Source organism: Heptranchias perlo, unplaced genomic scaffold, assembly GCF_035084215.1.
Source record: "Heptranchias perlo isolate sHepPer1 unplaced genomic scaffold, sHepPer1.hap1 HAP1_SCAFFOLD_535, whole genome shotgun sequence".
NCBI lineage: Eukaryota > Metazoa > Chordata > Chondrichthyes > Hexanchiformes > Hexanchidae > Heptranchias > Heptranchias perlo.
In genome coordinates, this window is record NW_027139554.1 from 2,965 (window position 1) to 19,348 (window position 16,384).

General features: G+C 57.6%; 1 protein-coding gene across 1 annotated transcript; it reads right to left on the reverse strand.

The window, feature by feature from the left end:
- Positions 1–436: 436 nt before the first annotated feature.
- LOC137315105 (BICD family-like cargo adapter 2) lies at positions 437–14,606 on the reverse strand. The gene is made up of 2 exons (XM_067980030.1): positions 14,019–14,606; positions 437–706 (listed from the first exon to the last, which is right to left on the reverse strand). Exons 1-2 carry the CDS (start codon positions 14,319–14,321, stop codon positions 437–439), a joined length of 573 nt encoding a protein of 190 aa, XP_067836131.1. The 5' UTR covers positions 14,322–14,606.
- Between the last annotated feature and the right edge of the window lie 1,778 nt (positions 14,607–16,384).

Here is a 16,384-nt window from a genome sequence, read left to right on the forward strand (position 1 = left end):
GCACGCGCACACGCACAGAACATGTAACACGGGTCTCTGGACTGAGAATCTGCAGCAGAGGGCTTGGGGGGATCGCCCCCCCGCCTCTCTCTCTCTCTCTCTCTCTCTCTCTCCCAGCTCCGAACGCTAACCGAGCTTGGAGCAACGAGCTCAGTCCCAGGCTCGGGGTGGAGCCTGGGACTGGGGTCCATTTGCCGTCTCTGAGGGAAGCTGAGGGTTTGTCCCTCGGTACAATGGGATCACTTGTTCCTTTGGACTCACTTCAAATGGAATGCAGTCAAACAGGGGGGAGCGAGATTCCCCAGAACCTGTTTTGGTTGTCACTCCTGCCGATTATGCGTCTCAGTGTCGGCTTCCTGTCCGCGGACAGTGGGTAAAAGGTGAGCGGTTCGCTCCCGCCTGGAGCCGTGCCGACCGTGCCTTCTGCCGCAGTGGTTCAAACGTCGGCCTCTTCGAGGCCCAGCGCCGTCCGGATGGCATGACTGACCTGACTGAGCTGCTCCACCAGCCGCTGGTTCTGATCGGCCAGCTCCCGCGCGGCCTGCGTCCTCTCCCGCTCCGCCTGGCGCTGCTCGCTCTGCTGCTTGCCCAGCTCCGCGCTCAGCTGCGCCAGTTCGCTCTCCAGCTCCGCCACCCGCGTCCTCCCACTCGCTCTCCACTCGCCTCGAACCTCCCGCCGCTGCTCGTGTTTCTCTTGCTGTAGGCGCTGTGGAGAGGGAGGCACCCGTTAGCCTGGTTGGGAGAGGAGCCTCAGCCGCAGGCCCCGAGGAGGGCGTGCCTTAGCAACGGGCCCAAGGAGGGCGAGCCTCGGCAACGGGCCCGAGGAGGGCGAGCCTTAGCAACAGGCCCCGAGGAGGGCGACATTTAGCAACAGGCCCGAGGAGGGCGAGCCTTAGCAACAGGCCCCGAGGAGGTCGAGCCTCGGCAACGGGCCCGAGGAGGTCGAGCCTCGGCAACGGGCCCGAGGAGGGCGAGCCTTAGCAACAGGCCCCGAGGAGGGCGAGCCTTAGCAACAGGCCCGAGGAGGGCGAGCCTTAGCAACAGGCCCCGAGGAGGTCGAGCCTCGGCAACGGGCCCGAGGAGGTCGAGCCTCGGCAACGGGCCCGAGGAGGTCGAGCCTCGGCAACAGACCCAGAGGACATACCAATTGTTTGAAGACGGTACTTATGCGACCACCACAGCGGTAGGAATCCCCAGTTCTAGGGCAGTTGGAAGGCTTGTCCCACAGCGGGTGAGCTATTCGACTGTGAAGGACAACACAGCCGGGCATGTCCTTACCCTATCTCCATGCACGAACCTGCCAATGAGGGGCGGGGGCTCAGTGTTCCACACAGTGACACACACAGAACACAGGCCGGTGTACGACGGAGGCATGAAACCTGCTCGCCTGTCATGGAGGCCATTCCCTCACACTCCTGTATCTGGGGAGGTCCCTCTACCCCCCTCTCTCTCACACTCCAGTATCTGGGGAGGTCCCTCTAACCCCTCCCTCACACTCCTGTATCTGGGGAGGTCCCTCGAACCCCCTCTCTCTCACACTCCTGTATCTGGGGAGGTCCCTCTAACCCTCTCTCTCACACTCCTGTATCTGGGGAGGTCCCTCTAACCCCTCTCTCACACTCCTGTATCTGGGGAGGTCCCTCTAACCCCCTCTCTCTCACACTCCTGTATCTAGGGAGGTCCCTCTAACCCCCTCTCTCACACTCCTGTATCTGGGGAGGTCCCTCTAACCCCCTCTCTCACACTCCTGTATCTGGGGAGGTCTCTCTAACCCCCTCTCTCACACTCCTGTATCTGGGGAGGTCCCTCTAACCCCCTCTCTCTCACACTCCTGTATCTGGGGAGGTCCCTCTAACCCCCTCTCTCACATTCCTGTATCTGGGGAGCTCCCTCTAACCCCCTCTCTCTCACTCCTGTATCTGGGGAGGTCCCTCTAACCCCCTCTCACACTCCTGTATCTGGGGAGGTCCCTGTAACCCCTCTCTCACACTCCTGTATCTGGGGAGGTCTCTCTAACCCCTCTCTCACACTCTGTATCTGGGGAGGTCCCTCTAACCCCCTCTCTCACATTCCTGTATCTGGGGAGGTCCCTCTAACCCCTCTCTCACACTCCTGTATCTGGGGAGGTCCCTCTAACCCTCTCTCTCACACTCCTGTATCTGGGGAGGTCTCTCTAACCCCCTCTCTCACACTCCTGTATCTGGGGAGGTCCCTCTAACCCCCTCTCTCACACTCCTGCATCTGGGGAGGTCTCTCTAACCCCTCTCTCACACTCCTGTATCTGGGGAGGTCCCTCTAACCCCTCTCTCACACTCCTCTATCTGGGGAGGTCTCTCTAACCCCCTCTCTCACACTCCTGTATCTGGGGAGGTCCCTCTAACCCCCTCTCACACTCCTGTATCTGTGGAGGTCCCTCTAACCCCCTCTCACACACTCCTGTATCTGGGGAGGACCCTCTAACCCCCTCTCTCACACTCCTGTATCTGGGGAGGTCCCTCTAACCCCCTCTCTCACACACTCCTGTATCTGGGGAGGTCCCTCTAACCCCTCTCTCACACTCCTGTATCTGGGGAGGTCCCTCTAATCCCTCATCACACTCCTGTATCTGGGGAGGTCCCTCTAACCCCCTCTCTCTCACACTCCTGTATCTGGGGAGGTCTCTCTAACCCCTCTCTCACACTCCTGTATCCAGGGAGGTCCCTCTAACCCCCTCTCTCACACTCCTGTATCTGGGGAGGTCCCTCTAACCCCCTCTCTCACACTCCTGTATCTGGGGAGGTCCCTCTAACCCCTCTCTCACACTCTGTATCTGGGGAGGTCCCTCTAACCCCTCTCTCACACTCCTGTATCTGGGGAGGTCTCTCTAACCCCTCTCTCAAACTCTGTATCTGGGGAGGTCCCTCTAACCCCTCTCTCACTCTCCTGTATCTGGGGAGGTCCCTCTAACCCCTCTCTCACACTCCTCTATCTGGGGAGGTCCCTCTAACCCCCTCTCTCACACTCCTGTATCTGGGGAGGTCCCTGTAACCCCTCTCTCACACTCTGTATCTGGGGAGGTCCCTCTAACCCCTCTCTCACACTCCTCTATCTGGGGAGGTCCCTCTAACCCCCTCTCTCACACTCCTGTATCTGGGGAGGTCCCTCTAACCCCTCTCTCACACTCTGTATCTGGGGAGGTCCCTCTAACCCCCTCTCTCACACTCCTCTATCTGGGGAGGTCCCTCTAACCCCCTCTCTCACACTCCTGTATCTGGGGAGGTCCCTCTAACCCCTCTCTCACACTCTGTATCTGGGGAGGTCCCTCTAACCCTCTCTCACACACTCCTGTATCTGGGGAGGTCTCTCTAACCCCCTCTCTCACTCCTGTATCTGGGGAGGTCCCTGTAACCCCTCTCTCACACTCTGTATCTGGGGAGGTCCCTCTAACCCCTCTCTCACACTCCTCTGTCTGGGGAGGTCCCTCTAACCCCCTCTCTCACACTCCTGTATCTGGGGAGGTCCCTCTAACCCCTCTCTCACACTCTGTATCTGGGGAGGTCCCTCTAACCCCCCTCTCTCACACTCCTGTATCTGGGGAGGTCCCTCTAACCCTCTCTCTCACACTCCTGTATCTGGGGAGGTCCCTCTAACCCCCTCACTCACACTCCTGTATCTGGGGAGGTCTCTCTAACTCCTCTCTCACACTCCTGTATAAGGGGAGGTCCCTCTAACCCCCTCTCTCACACTCCTGTATCAGGGGAGGTCCCTCTAACCCCCTCTCTCACACTCCTCTATCTGGGGAGGTCCCTCTAACCCCCTCTCTCACACTCCTGTATCTGGGGAGGTCCCTCTAACCCCCTCTCTCACACTCCTGTATCTGGGGAGGTCCCTCTAAACCACTCTCTCACACTCCTGTATCTGGGGAGGTCCCTCTAACCCCCTCTCTCACACTCCTGTATCTGGGGAGGTCCCTCTAACCCCCTCTCTCACACTCCTGTATCTGGGGAGGTCCCTCTAAACCACTCTCTCACACTCCTGTATCTGGGGAGGTCTCTCTAACCCCCTCTCTCTCACACTCCTGTATCTGGGGAGGTCCCTCTAACCCCTCTCTCACACTCCTGTATCTGGGGAGGTCCCTCGAATCCCTCTCTCACACTCCTGTATCTGGGGAGGTCCCTCTAACCCCTCTCTCACACTGCTGTATCTGGGGAGGTCCCTCTAACCCCTCTCTCACACTCCTGTATCTGGGGAGGTCCCTCTAACCCTCTCTCTCTCACACACTCTGCATCTGGGGAGGTCCCTCTAACCCTCTCTCTCTCACACACTCTGCATCTGGGGAGGTCCCTCTAACCCCTCTCTCACACTCTGTACCTGGGGAGGTCCCTCTAACCCTCTCTCTCTCACACACTCTGCATCTGGGGAGGTCCCTCTAACGCCCTCTCTCACACTCCTGTATCTGGGGAGGTCTCTCTAACCCCTCTCTCACACTCTGTATCTGGGGAGGTCCCTCTAACCCCTCTCTCACTCTCCTGTATCTGGGGAGGTCCCTCTAACCCCTCTCTCACACTCCTCTATCTGGGGAGGTCCCTCTAACCCCCTCTCTCACACTCCTGTATCTGGGGAGGTCCCTCTAAACCCCCTCTCTCACACTCCTGTATCTGGGGAGGTCCCTCTAACCCCTCTCTCACACTCTGTATCTGGGGAGGTCCCTCTAACCCCTCTCTCACACTCCTGTATCTGGGAGGTCCCTCTAACCCCTCTCTCACACTCTGTATCTGGGGAGGTCCCTCTAACCCCTCTCTCACACTCTGTATCTGGGGAGGTCCCTCTAACCCCTCTCTCACACTCCTATATCTGGGGAGGTCTCTCTAACCCCCTCTCACACTCCTGTATCTGGGGAGGTCCCTCTAACCCCTCTCTCACACTCCTGTATCTGGGAGGTCTCTCTAACCCCCTCTCACACTCCTGTATCTGGGGAGGTCCCTCTAACCCCTCTCTCACACTCCTGTTTCTGGGGAGGTCCCTCTAACCCCTCTCTCACACACCTGTATCTGGGGAGGTCCCTCTAACCCCTCTCTCACACACCTGTATCTGGGGAGGTCCCACTAACCCCCTCTCACACTCCTGTATCTGGGGAGGTCCCTCTAACCCCCTCTCACACTCCTGTATCAGGGGAGGTCCCTCTAACCCCCTCTCTCACACTCCTCTATCTGGGGAGGTCCCTCTAACCCTCTCTCACACTCCTGTATCAGGGGAGGTCCCTCTAACCCCCTCTCTCACACTCCTCTATCAGGGGAGGTCCCTCTAACCCCCTCTCTCACACTCCTGTATCTGGGGAGGTCCCTCTCACCCCCTCTCTCACACTCCTCTATCTGGGGAGGTCCCACTAACCCTCTCTCACACTCCTGTATAAGGGGAGGTCCCTCTAACCCCCTCTCTCACACTCCTGTATCAGGGGAGGTCCCTCTAACCCCCTCTCTCTCACACTCCTGTATCTGGGGAGGTCCCTCTAACCCCCTCTCTCACACTCCTGTATCTGGGGAGGTCCCTCTAACCCCCTCTCTCACACTCCTGTATCTGGGGATGTCCCTCTAACCCCCTCTCTCACACTCCTGTATCTGGGGAGGTCCCTCTAACCCCTCTCACACACTCCTGTATCTGGGGAGGTCCCTCTAACCCCCTCTCTCACACTCCTGTATCTGGGGAGGTCCCTCTAACCCCTCTCTCACACTCCTGTATCTGGGGAGGTCCCTCTAACCCTCTCTCTCTCACACACTCTGCATCTGGGGAGGTCCCTCTAACCCTCTCTCTCACACTCCTGTATCTGGGGAGGTCCCTCCAACCCCTCCCTCACACTCCTGTATCTGGGGAGGTCCCTCTAACCCTCTCTCTCACACTCCTGTATCTGGGGAGGTCCCTCTAACCCCTCTCTCACACTCCTGTATCTGGGGGAGGTCCCTCTCACCCCCTCTCTCACACTCCTGTATCTGGGGAGGTCCCTCTAACCCTCTCTCACACACTCCTGTATCTGGGGAGGTCCCTCTAACCCCCTCTCTCACACTCCTGTATCTGGGGAGGTCCCTCTAACCCCTCTCTCACACTCCTGTATCTGGGGAGGTCCCTCTAACCCCTCTCTCACACTCCTCTATCTGGGGAGGTCTCTCCAACCCCTCTCACACACTCCTGTATCTGGGGAGGTCCCTCTAACCCCCTCTCTCTCACTCTCCTGTATCTGGGGAGGTCCCTCTTACCCCCCTCTCTCACACTCTGTATCTGGGGAGGTCCCTCTAACCCCTCTCTCACACTCCTGTATCTGGGGAGGTCTCTCTAACCCCCTCTCACACTCCTGTATCTGGGGAGGTCCCTCTAACCCCCTCTCTCACACTCCTGTATCTGGGGAGGTCCCTCTAACCCCTCTCTCACACTCTGTATCTGGGGAGGTCTCTCTAACCCCTCTCACACACTCCTGTATCTGGGGAGGTCCCTCTAACCCTCTCTCTCACACTCCTGTATCTGGGGAGGTCCCTCTAACCCCTCCCTCACACTCCTGTATCTGGGGAGGTCTCTCTAACCCCTCTCTCACACTCCTGTATCTGGGGGAGGTCCCTCTCACCCCCTCTCTCACACTCCTGTATCTGGGGAGGTCCCTCTAACCCTCTCTCACACACTCCTGTATCTGGGGAGGTCCCTCTAACCCCCTCTCTCACACTCCTGTATCTGGGGAGGTCCCTCTAACCCCTCTCTCACACTCCTGTATCTGGGGAGGTCCCTCTAACCCCTCTCTCACACTCCTCTATCTGGGGAGGTCTCTCCAACCCCTCTCACACACTCCTGTATCTGGGGAGGTCCCTCTAACCCCCTCTCTCTCACACTCCTGTATCTGGGGAGGTCCCTCTAACCCCCCTCTCTCACACTCTGTATCTGGGGAGGTCCCTCTAACCCCCTCTCTCACACTCCTGTATCTGGGGAGGTCCCTCTAACCCCTCTCTCACACTCCTGTATCTGGGGAGGTCTCTCTAACCCCCTCTCTCACACTCCTGTATCTGGGGAGGTCCCTCTAACCCCCTCTCTCACACTCCTGCATCTGGGGAGGTCCCTCTAAGCCCCTCTCTCACACTCCTGTATCTGGGGAGGTCCCTCTAACCCTCTCTCTCACACTCCTGTATCTGGGGAGGTCCCACTAACCCCCTCTCTCACACTCCTGTATCTGGGGAGGTCCCTCTAACCCCTCTCTCACACTCCTGTATCTGGGGAGGTCCCTCTAACCCCCTCTCTCACACTCCTGTATCTGGGGAGGTCCCTCTAACCCCTCTCTCACACTCCTGTATCTGGGGAGGTCCCTCTAACCCCCTCTCTCACACTCCTGTATCTGGAGAGGTCTCTCTAACCCTCTCTCACACTCCTGTATCTGGGGAGGTCCCTCTAACCCCCTCTCTCACTCTCCTGTATCTGGGGAGGTCCCTCTAACCCCCTCTCTCACTCTCCTGTATCTGGGGAGGTCCCTCTAAGCCCCTCTCTCACACTCCTGTATCTGGGGAGGTCCCTCTAACCCCCTCTCTCACACACTCCTGTATCTGGGTAGGTCCCTCTAACCCCCTCTCTCACACTCCTGTATCTGGGGAAGTCCCTCTAACCCCCTCTCTCTCACACTCCTGTATCTGGGGAGGTCCCTCTAACCCCCTCTCTCACACACTCCTGTATCTGGGGAGGTCCCTCTAACCCCCTCTCTCACACTCCTGTATCTGGAGAGGTCCCTCTAACCCTCTCTCTCACACACTCCTGTATCTGGGGAGGTCCCTCTAACCCCCTCTCTCTCACACTCCTGTATCTGGGGAGGTCCCTCTAACCCCCTCTCTCACACTCCTGTATCTGGGGAGGTCCCTCTAACCCCCTCTCTCACACTCCTGTATCTGGGGAGGTCCCTCTAACCCCCTCTCACACACTCCTGTATCTGGGGAGGTCCCTCTAACCCCCTCTCTCACACCCCTGTATCTGGGGAGGTCCCTCTAACCCCCTCTCTCACACTCCTGTATCTGGGGAGGTCCCCCTCACTCCCTCTCTCACACTCCTGTATCTCGGGAGGTCCCTCTAACCCCCTCTCTCACACTCCTGTATCTGGGGAGGTCCATCTAACCCCCTCTCACACTCCTGTATCTGGGGAGGTCCCTCTAACCCCCTCTCTCTCACACTCCTGTATCTGGGGAGGTCCCTCTACCCCCTCTCTCACAATCCTGTATCTGGGGAGGTCCCTCTAACCCCCTCTCTCTCACACTCCTGTATCTGGGGAGGTCCCTCTAACCCCCTCTCTCTCACACTCCTGTATCTGGGGAGGTCCCTCTAACCCCCTCTCTCTCACACTCCTGTATCTGGGGAGGTCCCTCTAACCCTCTCTCTCACACTCCTGTATCTGGGGAGGTCCCTCCAACCCTCTCTCTCACACTCCTGTATCTGGGGAGGTCCCTCTAACCCCTCTCTCACACTCCTGTATCTGGAGAGGTCTCTCTAACCCCCTCTCTCTCACACTCCTGTATCTGGGGAGGTCCCCCTAACCCCCTCTCTCTCACACTCCTGTATCTGGGGAGGTCCCTCTAACCCCCTCTCTCACACTCCTGTATCTGGGGAGGTCCCTCTAACCCCCTCTCTCTCACACTCCTGTATCTGGGGAGGTCCCTCTAACCCCCTCTCTCTCACACTCCTGTATCTGGGGAGGTCCCTCTAACCCCCTCTCTCTCACTCCTGTATCTGGGGAGGTCCCTCTAACCCCCTCTCTCACACACTCCTGTATCTGGGGAGGTCCCACTAACCCTCTCTCACACTCCTGTATCTGGGGAGGTCCCTCTAACCCCTCTCTCACACTCCTGTATCTGGAGAGGTCTCTCTAACCCCCTCTCTCTCACACTCCTGTATCTGGGGAGGTCCCTCTAACCCCCTCTCTCACACTCCTGTATCTGGGGAGGTCCCTCTAACCCCCTCTCTCACACTCCTGTATCTGGGGAGGTCCCTCTAACCCCTCTCTCTCACACTCCTGTATCTGGGGAGGTCCCTCTAACCCCCTCTCTCTCACTCCTGTATCTGGGGAGGTCCCTCTAACCCCCTCTCTCACACACTCCTGTATCTGGGGAGGTCCCTCTAACCCCTCTCTCACACACTCCTGTATCTGGGGAGGTCCCTCTAACCCCCCCTCTCTCACACTCCTGTATCTGGGGAGGTCCCTCTAACCCCCTCTCTCTCACTCCTGTATCTGGGGAGGTCCCTCTAACCCCCTCTCTCACACACTCCTGTATCTGGGGAGGTCCCTCGAGCCCCCTCTCTCTCACACTCCTGTATCTGGAGAGGTCTCTCTAACCCTCTCTCACACTCCTGTATCTGGGGTGGTCCCTCTAACCCCCTCTCTCACTCTCCTGTATCTGGGGAGGTCCCTCTAACCCCCTCTCTCACTCTCCTGTATCTGGGGAGGTCCCTCTAAGCCCCTCTCTCACACTCCTGTATCTGGGGAGGTCCCTCTAACCCCCTCTCTCACACACTCCTGTATCTGGGGAGGTCCCTCTAACCCCCTCTCACACTCCTGTATCTGGAGAGGTCTCTCTAACCCTCTCTCACACTCCTGTATCTGGGGAGGTCCCTCTAACCCCCTCTCACACACTCCTGTATCTGGGGAGGTCCCTCTAACCCCCTCTCTCACACCCCTGTATCTGGGGAGGTCCCTCTAACCCCCTCTCTCACACTCCTGTGTCTGGGGAGGTCCCCCTCACTCCCTCTCTCACACTCCTGTATCTCGGGAGGTCCCTCTAACCCCCTCTCTCACACTCCTGTATCTGGGGAGGTCCCCCTCACTCCCTCTCTCACACTCCTGTATCTCGGGAGGTCCCTCTAACCCCCCTCTCTCACACTCCTGTATCTGGGGAGTTCCCTCTAACCCCCTCTCTCTCACACTCCTGTATCTGGGGAGGTCCCTCTAACCCCCTCTCTCTCACACTCCTGTATCTGGGGAGGTCCCTCTAACCCCCTCTCTCACTCCTGTATCTGGGGAGGACCCTCTAACCCCCTCTCTCACACTCCTGTATCTGGGGAGGTCCCTCTAACCCCCTCTCTCTCACACTCCTGTATCTGGGGAGGTCCCTCTAACCCCCTCTCTCTCACTCCTGTATCTGGGGAGGTCCCTCTAACCCCCTCTCTCACACACTCCTGTATCTGGGGAGGTCCCTCTAACCCCCTCTCTCACACACTCCTGTATCTGGGGGAGGTCCCTCTAACCCTCTCTCACACTCCTGTATCTGGGGAGGTCCCTCTAACCCCCTCTCTCTCACTCCTGTATCTGGGGAGGTCCCTCTAACCCCCTCTCTCACACTCCTGTATCTGGGGAGGTCCCTCTAACCCCCTCTCTCTCACTCCTGTATCTGGGGAGGTCCCTCTAACCCCCTCTCTCACACTCCTGTATCTGGGGAGGTCCCTCTAACCCCTCTCTCTCACACTCCTGTATCTGGGGAGGACCCTCTAACCCCCTCTCTCACACTCCTGTATCTGGGGAGGTCTCTCTAACCCCCTCTCTCACACTCTTGTATCTGGGGAGGTCCCTCTAACCCCCTCTCTCACACTCCTGTATCTGGGGAGGTCCCTCTAACCCCCTCTCTCACACTCCTGTATCTGGGGAGGTCCCTCTAACCCCTCTCTCACACACTCCTGTATCTGGGGAGGTCCCTCTAACCCCCTCTCTCACACACTCCTGTATCTGGGGAGGTCACTCTAACCCCCTCTCTCTCTCTCCTGTATCTGGGGAGGTACCTCTAACCCCTCTCTCACACTCCTGTATCTGGGGAGGTCCCTCTAACTCCCTCTCTCACACTCCTGTATCTGGGGGAGGTCACTCTAACCCCCTCTCTCTCTCTCCTGTATCTGGGGAGGTCCCTCTAACCCCTCTCTCACACTCCTGTATCTGGGGAGGTCTCTCTAACCCCTCTCTCACACACTCCTGTATCTGGGGAGGTCCCTCGAGCCCCCTCTCTCACACTCCTGTATCTGGGGAGGCCCCTCTAACCCCCTCTCTCTCACACTCCTGTATCTGGGGAGGTCCCTCGAGCCCCCTCTCTCACACACTCCTGTATCTGGGGAGGTCCCTCTAACCCCCTCTCTCTCACTCCTGTATCTGGGGAGGTCCCTCTAACCCCCTCTCTCTCACTCCTGTATCTGGGGAGGTCCCTCTAACCCCCTCTCTCTCACTCCTGTATCTGGGGAGGTCCCTCTAACCCCCTCTCTCACACTCCTGTATCTGGGGAGGTCCCTCTAACCCCCTCTCTCACACACACTCCTGTATCTGGGGGGGTCCCTCTAACCCCCTCTCTCTCACTCCTGTATCTGGGGAGGTCCCTCTAACCCCCTCTCTCACACTCCTGTATCTGGGGAGGTCCCTCTAACCCCCTCTCTCACACTCCTGTATCTGGGGAGGTCCCTCTCACCCCCTCTCTCTCACTCCTGTATCTGGGGAGGTCCCTCTAACCCCTCTCTCACACTCCTGTATCTGGAGAGGTCCCTCTCACCCCCTCTCTCTCACTCCTGTATCTGGGGAGGTCCCTCTAACCCCCTCTCTCACACTCCTGTATCTGGGGAGGTCCCTCTCACCCCCTCTCTCTCACTCCTGTATCTGGGGAGGTCCCTCTAACCCCTCTCTCACACTCCTGTATCTGGAGAGGTCCCTCTCACCCCCTCTCTCACACTCCTGTATCTGGGGAGGTCCCTCTAACCCCTCTCTCACACTCCTGTATCTGGGGAGGTCCCTCTAACCCCCTCTCTCACACTCCTGTATCTGGGGAGGTCCCTCTAACCCTCTCTCTCACACTCCTGTATCTGGGGAGGTCCCACTAACCCTCTCTCACACTCCTGTATCTCGGGAGGTCCCTCTAACCCCCTCTCACACTCCTGTATCTCGGGAGGTCCCTCTAACCCCCTCTCTCACACACTCCTGTATCTGGGGAGGTCCCTCTAACCCCCTCTCTCACACACTCCTGTATCTGGGGAGGTCCCTCTAACCCCCTCTCACACTCCTGTATCTGGGGAGGTCCCTCTAACCCCCTCTCTCTCACACTCCTGTATCTGGGGAGGTCCCTCTACCCCCTCTCTCACACTCCTGTATCTGGGGAGGTCCCTCTAACCCCCTCTCTCTCACACTCCTGTATCTGGGGAGGTCCCTCTAACCCTCTCTCTCACACTCCTGTATCTGGGGAGGTCCCTCTAACCCCCTCTCTCACACTCCTGTATCTGGGGAGGTCCCTCTAACCCCCTCTCTCTCACACTCCTGTATCTGGGGAGGTCCCTCTAACCCTCTCTCTCACACTCCTGTATCTGGGGAGGCCCCTCTAACCCCCTCTCTCTCACACTCCTGTATCTGGGGAGGTCCCTCGAGCCCCCTCTCTCACACACTCCTGTATCTGGGGAGGTCCCTCTAACCCCCTCTCTCTCACTCCTGCATCTGGGGAGGTCCCTCTAACCCCCTCTCTCACACTCCTGTATCTGGGGAGGTCCCTCTCACCCCCTCTCTCACACTCCTGTATCTGGGGAGGTCCCTCTAACCCCCTCTCTCACACTCCTGTATCTGGAGAGGTCTCTCTAACCCCCCCTCTCTCACACTCCTGTATCTGGGGAGGTCCCTCTAACCCCTCTCTCACACTCCTGTATCTGGAGAGGTCTCTCTAACCCCCTCTCTCTCACACTCCTGTATCTGGGGAGGTCCCTCGAGCCCCCTCTCTAACACTCCTGTATCTGGGGAGGTCCCACTAACCCTCTCTCACACTCCTGTATCTCGGGAGGTCCCTCTAACCCCCTCTCACACTCCTGTATCTCGGGAGGTCCCTCTAACCCCCTCTCTCACACACTCCTGTATCTGGGGAGGTCCCTCTAACCCCCTCTCACACTCCTGTATCTGGGGAGGTCCCTCTAACCCCCTCTCTCTCACACTCCTGTATCTGGGGAGGTCCCTCTACCCCCTCTCTCACACTCCTGTATCTGGGGAGGTCCCTCTAACCCCCTCTCTCTCACACTCCTGTATCTGGGGAGGTCCCTCTAACCCTCTCTCACACTCCTGTATCTGGGGAGGTCCCTCTAACCCCCTCTCTCTCACACTCCTGTATCTGGGGAGGTCCCTCTAACCCTCTCTCACACTCCTGTATCTGGGGTGGTCCCTCTAACCCCCTCTCTCACACTCCTGTATCTGGGGAGGTCCCTCTCACTCCCTCTCTCTCACACTCCTGTATCTGGGGAGGTCCCTCTAACCCTCTCTCTCACACTCCTGTATCTGGGGAGGTCCCTCTCACTCCCTCTCTCTCACACTCCTCTATCTGGGGAGGTCCCTCTAACCCCCTCTCTTACACTCCTGTATCTCGGGAGGTCCCTCTAACCCCTCTCACACACTCCTGTATCTGGGGAGGTCCCTCTAACCCCTCTCTCTCACACTCCTGTATCTGGGGAGGTCCCTCTAATCCACTCTCTCACACTCCTGTATCTCGGGAGGTCCCTCTAACCCCCTCTCTCATACTCCTGTATCTGGGGAGGTCCCTCTAACCCCTCTCTCACACTCCTGTATCTGGGGAGGTCCCTCTAACCCCCCCTCTCACACTCCTGTATCTGGGGAGGTCCCTCTAACCCCCTCTCTCACACTCCTGTATCTGGGGAGGTCCCTCTAACCCCTCTCTCACACTCCTGTATCTGGGGAGGTCCCTCTAACCCCCCCTCTCACACTCCTGTATCTGGGGAGGTCCCTCTAACCCCCCCTCTCACACTCCTGTATCTGGGGAGGTCTCTCTAACCCCCTCTCTCACACTCCTGTATCTGGGGAGGTCCCTCTAACCCCCTCTCTCACACTCCTGTATCTGGGGAGGTCCCTCTAACCCCTCTCTCACACTCCTGTATCTGGGGAGGTCCCTCTAACCCCCCCTCTCACACTCCTGTATCTGGGGAGGTCCCTCTAACCCCCTCTCTCACACTCCTGTATCTCGGGAGGTCCCCCTCACTCCCTCTCCCCCCCCCAGGCTCCCACCGGCTGGCCTTACCTCCAGTTTCTGGGTGGACTCCTGCCGTAACTCCTCCATCTGGTGAGCCAGCTCCTGGTTCCTCTCCAGCAAGGCTTTGCCGAGCTCTGCGGCCAATTGCAAGTCCTGCTCCTTCTGCATGAGGGCCCTGGGTAGGTCCTCCTCGTCTCCCCCGTCTGGCGGGCCCACCTCAGGGTTGTAGGTGTCGCGTCTCCTGAGCATGAAGGGGAGGAAGCTCTCCTCCATGGAGGGAGAGACAGAACCTGCTCTGCCTCTCTCCCACTTCGGACCCACCGGAGTTCCCTCATCCTTTGGAAGGTCCATCGCCAGGGGCTTGAAGATCACCTCCCGGTTACTCCTGGTTACTCCCAGTTACTCCCAGTTACCCCCGGTTACTCCCAGTTACTCTCAGTTACCCCCGGTTGCTCCCGGTTACTTCCGTTACACTCTGTTACTCCTCGTTACTCCCAGTTATACCCGATTACCCCCAGTTACCCCTGGTTACTCCCAGTTACCCCTGGTTACTCCCAGTTACCCCCCGGTTACCCCCTGTTACTCCCGGTTACCTCTGTTACACTCTGTTACCCCCCGTTACGCCGTGTTACTCCCAGTTACCCCCGTTACTCCTTGTTACTCTCGGTAAAGCCCCCGTTACTCCCAGTTACCCTCTGTTACTCCTTGTTACTCCCGGTAACCCCCCCGTTACTCCTGGTTACCCCGGTTACTCCCAGTTCCCCTCCATTACTCCCCTGTTACCCCCCATTACTCCTTGTTACTCCCAGTCACTCCCCGTTGCACCTGGTTACTCCCGGTTACTCAGACGATGCTTTTATCGCTCCCTCGATCTCATCGTTCCTCCTCAAGGGCAGCGAGTCTCTTTTCCTCCCCTCGTTTCCCGGGTTTGGCCTTTTCCTCCTCCCCCCCCTCCTCCCCCCTCGCTGCTCCGCGATCCCCGGCTGGAGGGCGGTCGATGGGCTGGAACGAAAACAGAAAACAAACGGATCGTTTAAAGCAAGAACCTCACCCCCCTCCCCGCCTCCTCTCCCCACACACAGATCAGGAAAACCCCAGGCTCCATTGGGGCCGACTGCTCGAGTTACCCAATCTCACCACGTTTACAAACGATGAACGAGTCGCCTGGCCAATTGAATTGAATTTTTGTTGAGTGCGTTCTGGAGGCCTCAGCGACAGGACCTCGATAAAAACCTCTCCTGAGTGCCTTTCGAAAACGAAGGCTGAGCCGTTGGTGGAGTCTCCTCAAGGCTGAACTTTGGACTCGAGGAGAATCAAGGGATATGGGGATCGGGGGGGGGAAAGTGGAGTTGAGGTGGAAGATCGGCCATGATCTGATTGAACGGTGCAGCAGGATCGAGGGGCCGAATGGCCAACTCCTGCTCCTATTTCTGATCTTCTTAGAAGGAGATGGTGACAGGGTGAGATGGAGGAGGCCGCTCGGCCCATCATGCCCGTGCCGGCTCTTTGAAAGAGCTCTCCAATTAGTCTCATTCCCCAATAGCCCTGCAAATTTCCCCCTTCGAGTATTTACCCATTTCCCCCTTTTGAAAGTTATTATTGAATCTGCTTCCACCGCCCTTTCAGGCAGTGAATTCCAGATCATCACATCTCACTGCATAAAAAAATGTCTCCTCGTCTCAGGTTCTTTACCCGATTATCTTAAATCTGGGTCCTCTGGTTACCGACCCTCCTGCCCACTGGAAAGTTTCTCCTTATTTACTCGATCAAAACCCCTCATGATTGTAAACCCCTCTATCAAATCTCCCCTTAACCTTCTCTGCTCTGAGGAGAACAATCCCAGGTTCTCCAGTCTCGCCACATAAACCGAGGTCCCTCATCCCTGGAACCATTCTGGTAAAAAAGGCAAGGGAATATACAATAAATGGGAGGATACTGAGAGGTGTAGAGGATCAGGTGTATTTACGGGAGGATACTGAGAGGTGTAGAGGATCAGGTGTATTTACGGGAGGATACTGAGAGGAGCAGAGGAACAGGTGTATTTACAGGAGGATACTGAGAGGTGTAGAGGAACAGGTGTATTTACAGGAGGATACTGAGAGGTGTAGAGGAACAGGTGTATTTACAGGAGGATACTGAGAGGTGTAGAGGAACAGGTGTATTTACAGGAGGATACTGAGAGGTGTAGACGAACAGGTGTATTTACAGGAGGATACTGAGAGGTGTAGAGGAACAGGTGTATTTACAGGTGGATACTGAGAGGTGTAGAGGAACAGGTGTATTTACAGGAGGATACTGAGAGGTGTCGAGGAACAGGTGTATTTACAGGAGGATACTGAGAGGTGTAGAGGAACAGGTGTATTTACAGGAGGATACTGAGTGGTGTAGAGGAACAGGTGTATTTACAGGAGGAT